Source organism: Heterodontus francisci, chromosome 48, assembly GCF_036365525.1.
Source record: "Heterodontus francisci isolate sHetFra1 chromosome 48, sHetFra1.hap1, whole genome shotgun sequence".
In the NCBI taxonomy this organism is placed as follows: domain Eukaryota; kingdom Metazoa; phylum Chordata; class Chondrichthyes; order Heterodontiformes; family Heterodontidae; genus Heterodontus; species Heterodontus francisci.
The window spans coordinates 13,769,855-13,786,412 of record NC_090418.1 but is presented as its reverse complement, the minus strand read 5'-3'; the positions used below and the strand labels follow the sequence as shown (position 1 = coordinate 13,786,412).

The window sequence follows — 16,558 nt, the reverse complement described above, 5'->3', positions numbered from 1 at the left end:
GGATAGACCAGATAGAGCGCACAGTGGTGCAGTGGTTAGCACCGCAGCCTCACAGCTCCAGCGATCCGGGTTCAGTTCTGGGTACTGCCTGTGCGGAGTTTGCAAGTTCTCCCTGTCTGCGTGGGTTTCCACCGGGTGCTCCGGTTTCCTCCCACAGGCAAAGACTTGCAGGTTGATAGGTAAATTGGCCATTGTAAATTGCCCCTAGTGTAGGTAGGTGGTAGAGAATGGTGGGGATGTGGTAGAGAACATGGGATTAATGTAGGATTAGTATAAATGGGTGGTTGTTGGTCGGCACAGACTCGGTGGGCCGAAGGGCCTGTTTCAGTGCTGTAGCTCTAAATAAATAAATAATTACAGGCCAGTGAGTCTAACACCAGTGGTTGGAACACTATTGGAAAAAATTCTGAAGGACAGGATTAATCTACACTTGGAGAGGCAGGGATTCATCAGGGATAGTCAGCACGGCTTTGTCAGGGGGAGATCATGTCTAACTAACTTGATTAAATTTTTCGAGGAGGTGACTAGATGTGTAGATGAGGGTAAAGCCCTTGACGTAAGTCTACATGGACTTCAGTAAGGCTTTTGATAGGTTCCCGCGTGGGAGATTGATTAAGAAGGTAAGAGCCTATGGGATCCAGGGCAATTTTGCAAATTGGATCCGAATTTGGAAATGGTCGAGGGATGTTTTTGCAAGTGGAAGCCCGTCACCAGTGGTGCACCACAGGGATCGGTGCTGGGACCCTTGCTGTTTGTAGTGTACATTAATGATTTAGACTTGAACATAGGAGGTATAAGTAAGTAAGTTTGCAGATAACACGAAAATTGGTGGTGTCATTAACAGTGAGGAGGAAAGCCTTAGATTACAGGACGATATAGATGGGCAGAGCAGTGGCAAATCGAATTTAATCCGCAGAAGTGTGAGGTGATGCATTTTGGGAGGACTAATAAGGCAAGGGAATATACAATGGATGGTAGGACTCTAGGAAGTACAGAACATCCGAGGGACCTTGGTGTACTTGTCCATAGATCACTGAAGGCAGCAGCACAGGTAGATAAAGGTGGTTAGGAAGGCATATGGGATACTTGCATTTATTAGCCGAGGCATAGAATATAAAAGCAGGGAGGTTATGATGAAGCTGTATAAAACACTAGTTAGGCCACAGCTGGACTACTGTGTACAGTTCTGGGCACCACACTATAGGAAGGGTGTGATAGCACTGGAGAGGGTGCAGAGGAGACTCACCAGGATGTTGCCTGGGCTGGAGCATTTCAGCTATGAAGAGAGACTGAAAAGGCTAGGGTTGTTTTCCTTAGAGCAGGGAAGGCTGAGAGGGGACATGATTGAGGTATTAAAAATTATGAGGGACATTGATAGGTTAGATAGCAAGAGACATTTTCTCTTAGCGGGGGGGTCAATGAACAGGGGGCATAGATTTAAAGTAAGGGGAAGGAGGTTTAGAGGGGATTTGAGGAAATTTTTTTTCACCCAGAGAGTGGTTAGAATCTGGAGCACACTGCCTGAAGGGGTGTTAGAGGCAGGAACCTTGACAACATTTAAGAAGTATTTAGATGAGCACTTGAAACATCATAGCATACAAGGCTATGGGCCAAGTGCTGGAAAATGGGATTAGAATAGTTAGGTGCTTGATGGCCAGCACAGACATGATGGGCTGAAGGGCCTGTTTCTGTGCTGTATAACTCCATGACTGTATGACACACTTTCGAAAGGATGTGAAAGCGTTAGAGAGGGTGCAGAAAAGATTCACGAGAACGGTTCCAGGGTTGAGAAAATTCAGGAAATTCGGTTAGGAAGATCGACTGAAGAAGTTAGGACTGTTTTCCTTGAAGAAAAGAAGGCTGAAAGGAGATCTGTTAGAGGTATTCAAAATCATGAGGGGTCTGGACAGAGCAGATAGGGAGAAGCTGTTCCCACTCATGAAAGGATCAAGAATGAGAGGGCACAGAATTAAAGTAATTGGTAAAAGAAGCAAAAGCGACATGAGAAGAAACTTTTTCACACAGCAAGTGGTTAAGGTCTGGAATGCACTGCCCGAAAGTATGGTGGAGACAGATTCCATTGAAGCATTCAAAAGGGAATTACACAAGTATATGAAAAGGAAGAATGTGCAAGGTTATGGGGAGAAGGCGGGGGAGTGGCACTAGGTGAAATCCTCATTAGGAGAGCCAGTGCAGACATGATGGGCCGAATGGCCTCGTTCTACACTAACAATTCTGTGCTTCATGGCTGATCTGGTTGTGGTCTCAAGTCCGCTTTCCTATCTGCCCCAAATAACACTCGACTCCCTTGAATATCAAAAATCTAACTTAGCCTTGAATAAGTTCAATGACACTCCCGTTATTCACTCAAGTCCCCTCAGGATCTTACATGTTTCAACAAGATAGAGTCATAGAGTTATACAGCACAGAAACAGGCCCTTCGGCCCATCGTGTCCGTGCCGGCCATCAAGCACCTATGTATTCTAACCCCATTTTCCAGCACTTGGCCTGTCGCCTTGTCTGCTATGGCGTTTCAAGTGCTCATCTAAATACTTCTTAAATGTTGTGAGGGTTCCTGCCTCTACCACCCCTTCAGGCAGTGCGTTCCAGATTCTAACCACTCTCTGGGTGAAAACATTTTTCCTCAATTCACCTCTCATTCTTCTGCACTCCAATTGGTGTAGGCCCAACGCAACTAAACCCTTTTTCAAATAAGGAGACCAAAACTGTACACTCCAGATGTAGTCTCACCAAGGTTCTGTACAGCTGCAGTAAAACCTCCCTACTTTTATACTCTAGTCCCCTTGCAATAAACACCAACATTCCATTTGCCTTCCTAATCACTTGCTGTACCTGCATACTAACTTTTTGTGATTCATGTACCAGAACACCCAGATCCCTCTGTACCACTGAGTTCTGCAATCTCTCTCCATTTAAATAGTGTACAGCTGTTCTATTCTTCCTGCCAAAGTGGACAAGTTCACAGTTTCCCACATTGTACTCCATCTGCCAAGTTTTTGCCCACTCACTTGATCTGTCTATATCCTTTTCTGGACTCTGCCTCCTCTTGACAACTTACTTTCCTTCCTATCTTGGCAAGTTTAGCTACCATGTATTCAGTCCCTTCTTCCAAGTCATTGATCTAGACTGTGAATAGTTGAGGCCCCAGCACTGATCCCTGTGATGCTTCACTAGTTCGTTTGCCAACCTGAAAAAGACCCATCTATCCCTATTCTCTGCTTCTTGTTAGCTAACTAAAATCTATCATAAAGGATGTGATAACTAGACACTTAGAAAATAATGATATGATTGGGCAGAGTCAACATGGATCTATGAAAGGGAAACCATGTTGAACAAACCTGTTGGAACTTTTTGTGAATGTTACTTGTAGCATGAGGGAAAACTAGTTGATGTTGTGCATTTGGATTTTCAGAAGGCTTTTGATAAGGACCCACGCAAGAGGTTAGTAAACAAATTTAGAGCACATTGGATTGGGGTAATATACTGGTATAGACTGAGAATTGGTTGGCTTGGAAGATATAGTGAGCAAGATTGTATATTGAAAAGATGCCAACTATATGTGTGGCACAAATCACACAGGTACAGGAGCTGCAGCTGTCACACTTCTACCAGATTGCAGAGTAGAAACAGACTTCATATTGTTGAACAAATTGAATCAAGGTTTCCAAGGGTGGGATCCACCATCCTTGGTTAACAAACAGTTAAAGATAGTATCAAACTTAAAGAAATAGCCTATATTTGCGCAAAGATGGGAGGCAGGTCAGAAGATTGGACAGAATATAAAAAACAGCAAAGAATGACTAAAAGATTGATAAGGAAGGTAAAATTAGAGTATGAGCAAAATCTAGCGAGAAATATAAAGACAGAGAGTAAGAGTTTCTATAGATATTTTAAAAGGAAGTTAACAAAGTGAGCATTGGTCCTAGAGAAAGTGAGTTTGGGGAATTAATAATGGATAAGGAGATGGCAGATGAACTGAACACATATTTGGCATAGGCCTTCACTACTGAGGTTACAAGTAACATCCCAGTAATAGCTGTAAGTCAGGAAATAGAAAGGAGGGAGGAACTCAGGAAAATTACAATCACCAGGGAAGTGAACTGAACAAATTGTTGGAGCTACAGGCTGACAAGTCCCTGGGCCTGATGGACTTCATCCTAGGGTGTTAAAAGAAGTGGTTAGTGAGATAGTTAGTTTTAATTTTCCAAAATTCCCTAGATTCGGGGAAGGTTCCGTTAGATTGGAAAATAGTGAACGTAACTCCTTTATTCAAAAATGTAGGGAGACAGAAAGCAGGAAAGTATAGGCCAGTTAGCTTAACATCTTAGGGAAAATGTTAGAAGCTATTATTAAAGATGTTATAGCAGGGCATTTAGAAAAAGTCAAGGTAATCAGGCAGAGTCAACATAGATTTGTGAAAGGGAAATTATGTGGAGTAATCAGTTCAGCCATGAACTTATTGAATGGCGAAGCAGGCTCAAAGGGCCGAGTGGCCTACTCCTGCTCCTAATTCATATGTTTCACCAATTTATTGGAGTTCTTTGAGAGAGTTACATGTGCTGTGGACAAAGGGGAACCGGTGGATGTAGTGTACTTAGATTTCCAGAAGGCATTTGATAAGGTGCCACATCAAAGGTTACTGCAGAAAATAAAAGTTCATGGTATAGGGGGCAACATATTGGTGTGGATAGAAGATTGGCTAGCTAACAGGAAACAGAGTGTAGGCACAAATGGGTCATTTTTTGGTTGGCAAGATGCAACGAGTGGTGTGCCACAGGGATCTGTGCTGGGACCTCAACTTTTTACAGTTTATATAAATGACTTAGATGAAGGGACCGAAGATATGGTTGCTAAATTTGCTGATGACAAAGATAGGTAGGAAAGTAACTTGTGAAGAGGACATAAGGAGGCTACAAAGGGATACAGATAAGTCAAGGACCTGGCAAATGGAGTATAATGTGGGAAAGTGTGAAATTGTCCACTTTGGCAGGAAGAATAAAAAAGAAGCATATTATCTAAATGGCGAGAGATTGCAGAGCTCTGAGATGCAGAGGGATCTGGGTGTCCTCGTGTATGAATTACAAAATGTTAGTATGCAGGTACAGAACGTAATCAGGAAAGCTAATAGAAAGTTATTGCTTATCGCGAGGGGAGTTGAATACAAAAGTAGGGAGGTTATGCTTCAGTTATACAGGGCATTGATGAGACCACATCTGGTGTACTGTGTACAGTACTGATCTCCTTATTTAAGGAAGGATGTAAATGCGTTGGAGGCAGTACAGAGGTGGTTTACTGGACTAATACCTGGAATGGGCAGGCTGTCTTACAAGGAAAGATTGGACAGGCTAGGCTTTTATCCGCTGGAATTTAGAAAAGAGGTGACCTGATTAAAACATATAAGGTCCTGAGGGGTCTTGACAGGGTAAATGTGGAAAGGATGTTTCCCCTTGTGGGAGAATCTAGAACTAGGGGTCACTGTTTAAAAATAAGGGGTCGCCCATTAAGACAGAGATGAGGAGAATTATTTTTTCTTAGTGAGGGTCTTTGGAATTCTCTTCCTCAAAAGGTGATGGAAGCAGAGTCTTTTTAATACAGAGGTAGATAGATTCTTGATAAGCAAGGGGGTGGAAGGTCATCGGGGGTTGGTGGAAATGTGGAGTAATCAGTTCAGCCATGAAGTTATTGAATGGCGGAGCAGGCTCAAAGGGCAGTGTGGCCGAATCCTGCTCCTAATTCGCACGTTCGTATGTATCAAATGACCCTACCAAAAGCCAGCTGTAAAATCAGCAGCTCTCCCTCAATCCCCATGAGTGATGCTCATTACTGAGCCTGGATCACATCAAACGTCACAAAATTTTAAAAGGTATTTCAGGATGAAGGCAGCCATTCAGCATATCTTAGTCCATCACTCATAAGGATTTGCTGATTGGGTGAGATCAGAGAGGGTGGGACATGGCTTGCATGGAGCACAAACAGTGGAATGTACAGTTGGGCCGTGTGGCCTGCTTCTGTGCTGCAGATTTGATGCAAAACCTCTGAAGTCTTCCCAATGTGACATCCTACTGTTTCTTAATTGATTCCAGAGTTTTCAGCTCCACTACTCTACCTGGAAGCTCATTCATATGCGGATCACTGTGTGAGAGGAAGGTTCTTCCGGACAACTAAATTTCCTTTCCTAGTTAGAAGCAATTTTCTGGATTAAATTTTTCCAAAACATTTATTACTAATGACATCAAAGTGCCTTTTTCATTACGTTTTTAATCTGATATACCTCCTTAAATCAGTGTAATAGACAATTTCCACAGCCGAAGAACCAACGTCCAAATGGAGACCAGTACAGCACCAAAATGCACACTAAAAAAAAACAACTTTTTAATTACTGACCCCACAAAGCAGCACAAAGTATTTCAGAGTTAAAGCGCTTCTTATATTTGCGTATTTCCGGTGTATCGCTGTGTGGTCGTGTGTTGGCTGGATTGACATTCACCACTGAACACTTTCTGTCCTCATATTTCAGCTGGTTTAATCGACTCACATCACTGATACTTAGACCTAGGAACAGAAAAGTGAGTCAACAATCATAGTTAAATGTACAATCCGTGAAACTTAATCCTGTCCCGTCCCAAATCTTTCACGCTGCATTTTTGATTTGCACGGAGTACATTCTCCAAAGGCAGCAACGAGGACTCAGTCAATGACACTTGCAGCTGCTCTCTGGAAAGTGTGAAGAAATCCACTGGCCATGGGACTAGGTGTGCTCCAATCGTCAGTTCCTGACAGTGGGACAGTTAGGATTAGGAGTCTTCAGTGAGGCTATTTGCAGGTATCAACCTTGGTGCAAAAACAAGAGTCTGAAAGCTTCAGAAGGGGAGAAAATTGGAAGGAAAAAAATACCCTTGGATAAACTTGCAAGTAAGCTCACCCACATACAAGACATTATCTGGAGCTTCTAGGAGCACAAAAAATGTGAATTCTTTGATTTTAATGCCTCTGTAGCTCCCTGTTCTCTGTCATACCTATGACTTGCAGGGAAGACAACCCATCCTTATCTTAAACCCCTGCAAACAATAACCTACATTAACTTGTATGCAACTATATAAAATCATCTATCCAACCACAATGCTCCATGATTCGAAGTTATGACCATCTGGTTGGGAATCAGGCTTCCCATTAAACCTGGTATTAATTAGGCTGCAACAACCACAGCACACATTGGACCAACATTAGACAAACAGTTTCCAAGGCTGGAACACAAGAGTCTGAATTACTTCACGAGCCACATCAGAAGTTCTCCCTGACTCATCAAAAGTCCAATATGTTACAAATAGTATGCAATGTATACTGCACTCTTCAAGTTGATTTCCAGTGTTACTTCCTAGTGATCCATTACAAATTAAATTCTCATAATTTGACATTCATACTGCAAGATAATCCTTCAATCAGGACCTTATTATGTGTTACTTAATGGACAGTTTTGATCAATGCCAGTTGCAACACCCACAGGGATAGTGGGGTGAAAACAGGGTGGGGGCAGGAGGGAGATGAAAGTGAGCAAGGGACAGGGAGTTTTGCAGAGATTGCAGCATACAGCAACTATTGGTAACTGTTTCCTTTAAAATGCCGAATCACCACCCCTTTTAATCTTATCTATATATCAGTGTGTCCTTAGGGGCAGTCTTGTACAGTTTGCAAATATGACAAGAGGCCCATCCAGGCACTGAGCTTTCTGATTAGATAAATGTGTTCTGACTGACAGAGCTACAGACTAATTAGATGGAAGTTCTAAGAGAGTCCAACAGAAACACTGGGCTGAATTTTACGTACCCCCCCCCCACCCTCCAAAAAGCAGGATGGTGGAGTAAAATGGAACAGGAGGCTCCGGGAGCCCTTCCCGACCTGCTCCCACCTCCACTTGACACAGGACGGCGGCGGTGAAAAACGGCCTTCGCCCGCCTCTACGCTGATTTTACGCAAGGCAATTGGGCATCCTAGACCAGAGAAAAGCAGTCTGACAAAAGCAGGCGGCTTTCTGACGGCCTGCAAAGTGGGGGGCGGCCTCCTGATCAGGCACCGATGGATGGCCACCCCTGCTACCCAACCACTCCCAACACACCCCCCATGCCCCCAATCGACCACCCTTGCCTCGCTGGGGCCTGAGCAATCACCTCCCCCGGCGAGGCAACAAAAACTTACCTCAGGTCCGGGGCTCCCCGACATCATCTTCTGTAGGCTGGGCTCCCGGCGGTGCTGCTGGGACAGAGAGCTGCTGGCCCGCTGATTGGCCGGCAGCTCCATTAGGCGGGACTTCCTAACTCAAGTGGGTGGAAGTCTCATCTCAGAGCACTTAAAGCCCAGGGACCCGCAAAATATGGGTCGGTTCCCCAGGCCAGGCGGAAGTGGGTTTGCCACCGACTTTTCAGTTGGTGGCCGGCTCCTGTCTGCCAAAGGTAAAATCCCAACCACTGTTTCAGTCCTTTAGTATGAAAGGATAGGAAAGGGATCAAGACTCAAATGCCTATTGAGGTTGGTGGTATTGAGATAAAATTACTGCTCAAAGTCTGGGCTTTGAGGCCTATCCCAAGGCAACCACTGGACTGTTCAACAAGTCAGTCTTCAGGTACTGTGCATCATTGATTGGCCTCATAATCAAAGAGTTTGCAGATGTGACAGGGACCAAGCCAACAGCTCAGTTTCCAGGTGCCTAATTGACAGAGGGTTGGGACCAGCAAGGTGGCGGACCTTAACAGAGATGGATGAGTGGATAGATTAGAAAAAAAACTCTACCTATTCTGATACTGCCAGGAATTGATAGATTTTGAAGAAAGAGCTCTCTGATGAAATTCACCATGCATGGAATTTGAAATGGAATTTTAAGAAAAACCCTGAAACAAAATAACAAAATATTCTGAAGCGATCTAGTACAAGTCCAAAGGCCATGAAGGCGTCCCCATTACCTTCCTGCAACAATGTCAGTCCAGCAATACCTTGATTTTAAAATTTTCATTGCTGTTTTCAAATCCGTCCACAGCCTCATACCTCCCATTTCTGTGACCTCCACCAGCCCGACAACCATCTGCGCTCCTCCAATTTTGGCCTCCTGTGCATCCTACAATTTCCTTTGCTTACCCCTGTCGGCCGTGCTTTCAGATGACTAAGCTCTAAAAGCTCTTGAATTCGCACCCTAAACTTCTCCACCCTCTCACTTCTCCTTTAAGTCGCGCTTTAAAACCTAACTCTTTGACCAAGATTTTGGTCACCTGTTCGAATATCTCCTTGTGTGACTGGTTGTCAAATTTCATTTGCAAACCCTCCTGTGAAGCACCTTGGGACATTTCACTATGTTAAAGGTGCTGACTTTAGAAACAAGGATAGGAATTTTTAAAATTCAACACAGAGTGCAGAGATTGTCATTCAGGCAATTTAAAGCAACAATGTAAGCCTGCCTGACAGCTCAGTTTTCCTCCCTTTGGGCAAAGGTCACGTTAAGTACAGTTGTGACGTCTCAGTACTCACCGCTAATTTGTATTGTTTCTCCACCAGTGCCCATTTGGTACATTCCAAGATCAACAAAGGTAGTAAAAGACGACTTTCCAGGCGACTTCACAAGGCCTCTTGACTGAAACTGTAACGACAAGGCGCACAATCAAAATGGACCACAACAACAGACAAATCATAGGGTCGTACATCACAAAAGGAGGCCATTCAGCCCAGCATACCTGTGCAGACACTATGAAAAAACTACCAATTAGTCCCACTCCTCTGCTCTTTCCCCATATCGAAGAAAATGCACCATCTTTGGGAAAAATGTCCAAACCATCCATTTGGAGAATACTCCAGGATGTGGCCCTACAGTTATATTGTTATTAAGTATCAATGCAAGTTTAAAAAGAGACAAAAAATGTACAAAATCAAATTTGCGTATTGAGCCTTAACCAGCAGACAGAGATTACCCATCTCGGGTAACTCAGAGTAGATAGAGAGACACTATTTCCACTGGTTGTGGAATTCTGCACTAGGAGACATAGCCTAAAAATGAATAACCAAGTCTTTCCAGAGTGAAGTTAGGAAACATTTCTACATGTAAAATTTGGAACTTTTTTCACAAAAGGCAATTGATGCTCGGGTGAGGTTGATAGATTTTAATCAAAGCTATTATGGGGCAAACCGAATATATGGAGTTTGGTCACGGATTAGGCATGATCTCTCTGAATGGCAAAACAGGCTTGAGGGCTATCAAGAGTCTTAACAGCAGAGGGAAGCCATTTGACCTATTGAGCCCATGCAGGCTGAGAGCAATCCAATCAGTCACATTCCCCCGCAGCCCTATGATTTCATTCCCTCAAGCACACATTCAATTTCCTATTGAAATTATTAACCATCTCTGATTCCACCGCTCTCTTCGGCAGAGCGTTCCAGGTTATTACCACTTGCTGCATAAAAAGTTTGTCCTCATATCTCCCTGCATCTCTTGGCCAAAACCTTCAATCTGCGTTCCCTAGTCCTTGTACCATCAGCTAATGGGAACAGCTTTTCTTTGCCTATCTTACCTAAATCTGTCATAATCTTGTACACCTCTAGCAAATCTCCCCTCAATCTCCTTTACTCCAAGGAGAACAACCCCAGCTTCTCCAACCCAACCTGGTAGCTAAAATCCTTCATCCCTGGAACCATTCTGGTAAATCGCCTCTGCACCCTCTCAAGGACCCTCACATCCTTCAAGTGTGACAACCAGAATCGGCCACAATATTCTAGCTGTGGCCTAACCAGAGCTTTATAAAGGTCCAGCATAACTTACCCGCGATTGTGCTCAATACCTCTATTTATGAAGCCCAAGATACCATATGCTTTGCTAACTACTCTCTCAATATGTCCTGCCACCTTCAAAAATGTATGCACCTGAACCCCCAGGTCTTTCTGTCACTGAACTCTCTTCAGAACTGTGCCATTTAGACTATATTGCCTCTCCCTATCGGCAAAATGCAACACCTCTCGCTTCTCTGCATTAAGTTCCATATGCCACTTGTCTGCCCAGTCTGTTCGCCCACCTATGTCCTGTTGCAGTCTATGGGTATCATCCTCACTGTCTTCCACTCATCCAAGTTTATCATCGGCAAGTTTCGAAATTTTATTCTGTATTCCATTGAGTCACCATAGAAAAAAATATAAAACATTATATATAATATAAAAAACAGCAGTAGTTCCAGCATTAAATGCTAGTGAACACCACTGTGTAGCTTCCTCCAGTCTGAAAAACATCCCTTTACCGTGACTCACTGTTTTCTGTCCTTAAGCCAATTTTGTATCCAAGTTGACACTTACCCTCATGTTCATGACCATGAGTCTCAATTTTGTTAACCAGCCTTTTATGTGGTACTTTGTCAAATGCTTTCTTAAAATCCATATGGACAACATCCATTGCTTTCCCTTCATCAACCTTCTCTGTTACATCATCAAAAATTCAATTAGATTAGTCAAACACGATCTGCCTTTTTCAAATCCGTGCTGGCTCTCCTGAACTCAAACCTCCCCAAGTGCCTGTTGATTTTTTTCCTGATTATTCTTTTTAAAACCTTACCACCACTGATGTTAAACTGACCAGCCTGTAGTTACTAGGAATGTCTTCACACTCTTTCTTGAATAAGGGTGTCACATTTGCCACCCTCCAGTCCACTGGCACCTCACCCGTATCTGGGCAAGATTGGAAGATTATGGCAAGCCCTCCGCGAACTCCACTCCCACTTCCTTGAGCAAGCCATCCAGACCAGGCGACTTATCCACTCTAAGCACGGCCAGCCTTTCCAATACATTCTTCCTATCAATTTTCATCCCATCCATTACCTCTCCACTTTTACTCATATTTTGTCTGCACCCTCTTCAGATACAAAGTACTCATTCAGTATTTTGTATTTGGCCTGGTTCTCGCTTGAAGAATTCACCTGACATGCATCATACACCCTCCGTTTTTGTTCCATCATATTCTCTATCTCCCTCGTCATCCAAGGAGCCCTGGCTTTGGTTGCCTTACATTGAGCATGCTTAATACTAGAGTTGGGCAAGATCAATGTGCAGACCCCTCAAATCTGCACTTCTCCCCTAATTCTCTTCTGATCATGTGTTTTAAATGCATCTTTTGCTTTTGATGTGCAGCAAGCACGGAGCGCCAAGGAAAAGTTCAAATAAAATCCTCATTTGTACCTAGCAACGACAATAAAATCAGCAGCTGCTTTCTTGGGAAAGATAGGGGCAGCCACCGCATGACAAGTTGGATTTATTTCCTGAGTTGTGTATGAAGTATGTAGGATAAAGCTCATGCAACATTTTAGCCTGGAGTATTAGCTGGAGGCAACATTTCTCACCTGGCCACTGCTTTATTAGATCTTTAGAATGGGCCTACTTTATCCCTTCCTGACTCGATGGCTGCAATCCCAGAATGTGATGGAAATTAAATCTACCATTAATCACTTCACCATCACTTTCTTTCGATGCACAACACAGTTCAGCAAGGGAAGCAGCTGATCCAGAAGGGGTATCACTGCATAAATGAGGTGCAGGCAGTACTTCAAGTTGAGGGCACGTGACCATTTAATGCTTTTATGTATAATTTAGTGCTGGTTCCTGAAGCTGGTTCGCAGTATTGTCTCACATATGGAGCAACAACACACAGTGCGATGTGGGCTCACGATGTTGCCTCAAACATGCGAGTCTTGGCTTAAAAGAAAACATCATTTTTATTGACAGCTCAAGGTGAACCAAGAATTAATTTCTCCAAATCCATTACTTTTTGGAGAATGGGGAGTAACCACAAGCTGATTTAAGCCTGAGCTGCACCTCTCCCTATTCCAGGATGAATCCTGGTGCAAGATTCGGCATAAATGTTCACAGAATCCTGCATGGTTCCCCGATTGTGCAGTGCACTGCTTTCGCTAAGTCTTGATTGAAACATATAAGATCCTGAGGGGTCTTGACAGGGTGAATGTGGAAAAGAGGTTTCCCCTTGTGGGAGAATCTAGAATTAGGGGTTACTGTTTAAAAATTAAGGGGTCGCCCATTTAAGACAGAGATGAGGAGAAATTTTTTTCTCTCAAGGGTCGTGAGTCTTTGGAATTCACTTCCTCAAAAGGCGGTGGAAGCAGAGTCTTTGAATATTTTTAAGGCAGAGGTAGATAGATTCTTGATAAGCAAGCGGGTGGAAGGTTATCAGGGGTAGGTGGAAATGTGGAGTAATCAATTCAGCCATGAACTTACTGAATGGTGGAGCAGGCTCGAAGGGCTGAGTGGCCTGCTCCTGCTCCTAATTCTTTTGTCCGTATGTATAGAGGCTAGAAAGCACCAGGCTCGATCCCCAGTCTGTGTTGAGTTAGCAAACAGCTGGCTAATAGTTCAGAGTTGCAGAGGTTAAGAGTTCCTTTCTATGCCCCTGTGGGTGTAGAGATATTGGAATCAAAGAGCACAGAAAGAAGCCATTCGGCCCATCATTCATATGCTGGCTCCTTGATAGAGCTATCCAATTCGCCCCACTCTCAGCCTGACAAATTTTTCCCCTTCAAGTATCTGTCCAAATCTCTCTTGAATGCTACTATTGAATCTGTGTCCTCTGATTACCAACATTTGTGTTACTGGAAACAGTTCTTCTGGTTTTACTATCAAAACCATTCATGATTTGAACACCTCTATTAAATCTTTCCTTCACCTTCTTTGCTCTAAAATGTGTTGGCTGACAAAAGAATCAGGCTGGGTTTTGATGTCCGCACGTGGTCAACTCTTAAAGCCATCTGAAACAGCTCAGTCAGCTACTCAGTTCTTCAACCACTCATATCAGGAAGACAACTAGGGATGGGCAGTCAATGCAGTTTTGTCAATGCTGCCCATGCCCAGGGAATATACTCAAAATAAAAAACAAACTGGCCATTGGCATTTATTTACCTCTGATCACATGAAGAAAGGCTATTTTGAGAGCAGGGTATGGGAGGGTTAGTAAAGCCTGCAAAATATTCTCCAACAAGAGGAAATTCTTTAGGAGAGGACAATACAGAGGTGTAGGGAGGAGGAGGAGTTAGGAACGCATCAGCATGCCACATGCATGCAGCTTTTTTTTTCATTCTTTCATGGGATATCAGCATTGCTGGCAAGGCCAGCATTTGTTGCCCATCCCGAACTGCCCTCGAGAATGTAGTGATATGCCACCTTCTTGAACCGCTGCAGTCTATCTGGTGTAGGTTAGGGAGCGAGTTCCAGGATTTTGACCCAGCAACAGTGAAGGAATGGCTAGATAGTTCCAAGTCAGGATGGCGTGTGGCTTGGACGGCAACTTGCAAGTGGTGGTGTTCCCATGTATCTGCTGCCCTTGTTTTTCTAGCTGGTAGAGGTCGTACCTTCTAGCTGGAAGGTACTGTTGAAGAAGCCTTGGCAAGTTGCCTAAGTGCATCTTATAGATGGTACACACTGTTACCATGGTGTGCCAGTGACAGAGGGAATGTTTAAGGTTAAGGAATGTTAATCAGGTACCAATTAAGTGGTCTGCTTTGTCCTGGATGGTGTCTAGCTTCTTGAATGTTGTTGGAGCTTCATTCACCCAGGCAAGTGGAGAGTATTCCATCACACTCCTGACTTGTGCCTTGTAGATGGTGGACAGGCTTTGAGGAGTCAATAGGTGAATTACTCACCACAGAATTCCCAGCCTCTGACCTGCTCATGTAGTCACAATATTTATATGGCTGGTTCAGTTCAGTTTCTGGTCAATGGTAACCCCCAGTGCACTGAATGTCAAGGGGAGATGGTTGGATTCTCTCTTGCTGGAGATGGTCATTGCCTGGCCCTTGTATATCTTGAATGTTACTTGCCACTTATCAGCCCAAGGCTGAATGTTGTCCAAGTCTTGCTGCAAATTGACACTGACTGCTTCAATATCTGAGGAGTCGCAAATGGCACTGAACACTGTGCAATCATCAGCAATCATCCCGACTTCTGACCTTATGATGGTGGGAAGGCCACTGATGAAGCAGCTGAAGATGGTTGGGCCTAGGACACTAACCTTCAAACAAAACATTTCTACAGGCCGCAAAGTAGTTCTGATATTGCCAGAATTTTAAAGGAGCACGTCGTAGGCCACAGTCAGGAACAAAGAATGAAGTATTGCTCACCTCTGCTATACTATCATCCTGCTGAGAGGTAGGCCCTTTGGGATCAGTCGGGGAATGACTCTGCCGCACTAAATCAGGCAGGTTAACGTGACTCGTGAAACCATTGCTGTCTGGATGATGCACGCCTCGTTCCTCCTCAGGTGTCTGTGGAAAGAGATGAAGATTGCACGTCACACACTGCTTCACAGATGCTTGCAGCCTCTCTTTAAACCATTGACAGGTGAGTTTTGAAAAACCACCAGCTTTTGAGGAAAACTTGTATGAAAATCACTCCCATCAGAGTTTAAGTAACTTCTTAAATTTCATTCCACCACTTGTCTGTCACTATTCCACTTAGTGAAATAATTAAATGTGGAAAAAAATGATGCAAAATTAAAAATTAACTGATGCAACCTCAGTTGACTGCATTGCATAAATAGAAAACAAATCGAGGACCATAAGCTACATATCTCTCAGGTGTCAAGAGTGGACAATTCCATTTAGTACCCCACTGTTTATTATAGGGCAGGCATTGGTTCCTTACTTCTCATTGTTACAGATTTCATTTTCTGTTATTCGCTCAAAGGATGTGGAAGATGACCACCAACGTATCCACTATCTCTACAGCCACCAGCAAATTGGAGGATGGTTTATAAGATTAGAGAGTTGAATGTGTGGCTCAAAGCTTGGTGTGGGAGAAATGGGTTTCAATAATTGGGGCACAGGCACCGGTACTGGGGAAAGTGGGAGCTGTACTGCTGGGATGGTCTTCACCTGAACCGTGCTGGGACCAGTGTTCTGTCGAGTTGCATAATTAGGGTGGTAGAGTGAGCTTTAAACAAAATAGTGGGGGGGAGGGATCATGAGAAAGGAGATGTGATAAATTAACAAGAAAGAACAAGGCGATAGAGTAGGGTAGCAATATGGGTAATGATAACCAGAGTGCGGCAGGAAGAGACAGAGGGTATAAACTGAAGACTGCACCCGCAGATAAGGCCAGAGTTTGCAAGAATAGTGAAAAGACAGAATTAAAGGCTCTGTATCTGAATGCACACAGCATTCATAACAAAACGGGTGAATTGATAGCACAAACAGAAATAAATATATATGACCTGATAGTCATTTTAGAGACGTGGTTGCAAGGTGACAAGGTTGGACCGAAATATTCAAGGGTATTTGACATTTCAGAAGGGCAGTAAGAAAGGAAAAGGTGGTGGGGTAGCTCTGCTAATTAAGGATGAGATTAGTCCAGTAGTGAGAGATGGCCTTGGTCACAAAGATCAAAATGTGGAATCAGAGATAAGAAATAGCAAAGGTAAGAAGTAACTTTTGGGAGTAGTTTATAGGCCCCGTAACAGTAGCTACACTCCCTTGTGGGAGAGATTAAAACTAGGGGGCACAGTTTAAAAATAAGGGGG

The 16,558-nt window shown here is 43.7% G+C and overlaps 1 protein-coding gene across 1 annotated transcript in view; it reads right to left on the bottom strand.

Annotated features, from left to right (window-relative positions):
• LOC137357574 (misshapen-like kinase 1) overlaps nt 1-16,558 on the bottom strand; it is a 264,262-nt gene that overhangs the window by 39,834 nt on the left and 207,870 nt on the right. The window contains 3 exon segments of the mRNA XM_068024008.1: nt 6,406-6,573; nt 9,535-9,643; nt 15,162-15,305. Of these exon segments, the coding sequence (XP_067880109.1) occupies nt 6,406-6,573; nt 9,535-9,643; nt 15,162-15,305 (421 nt within the window).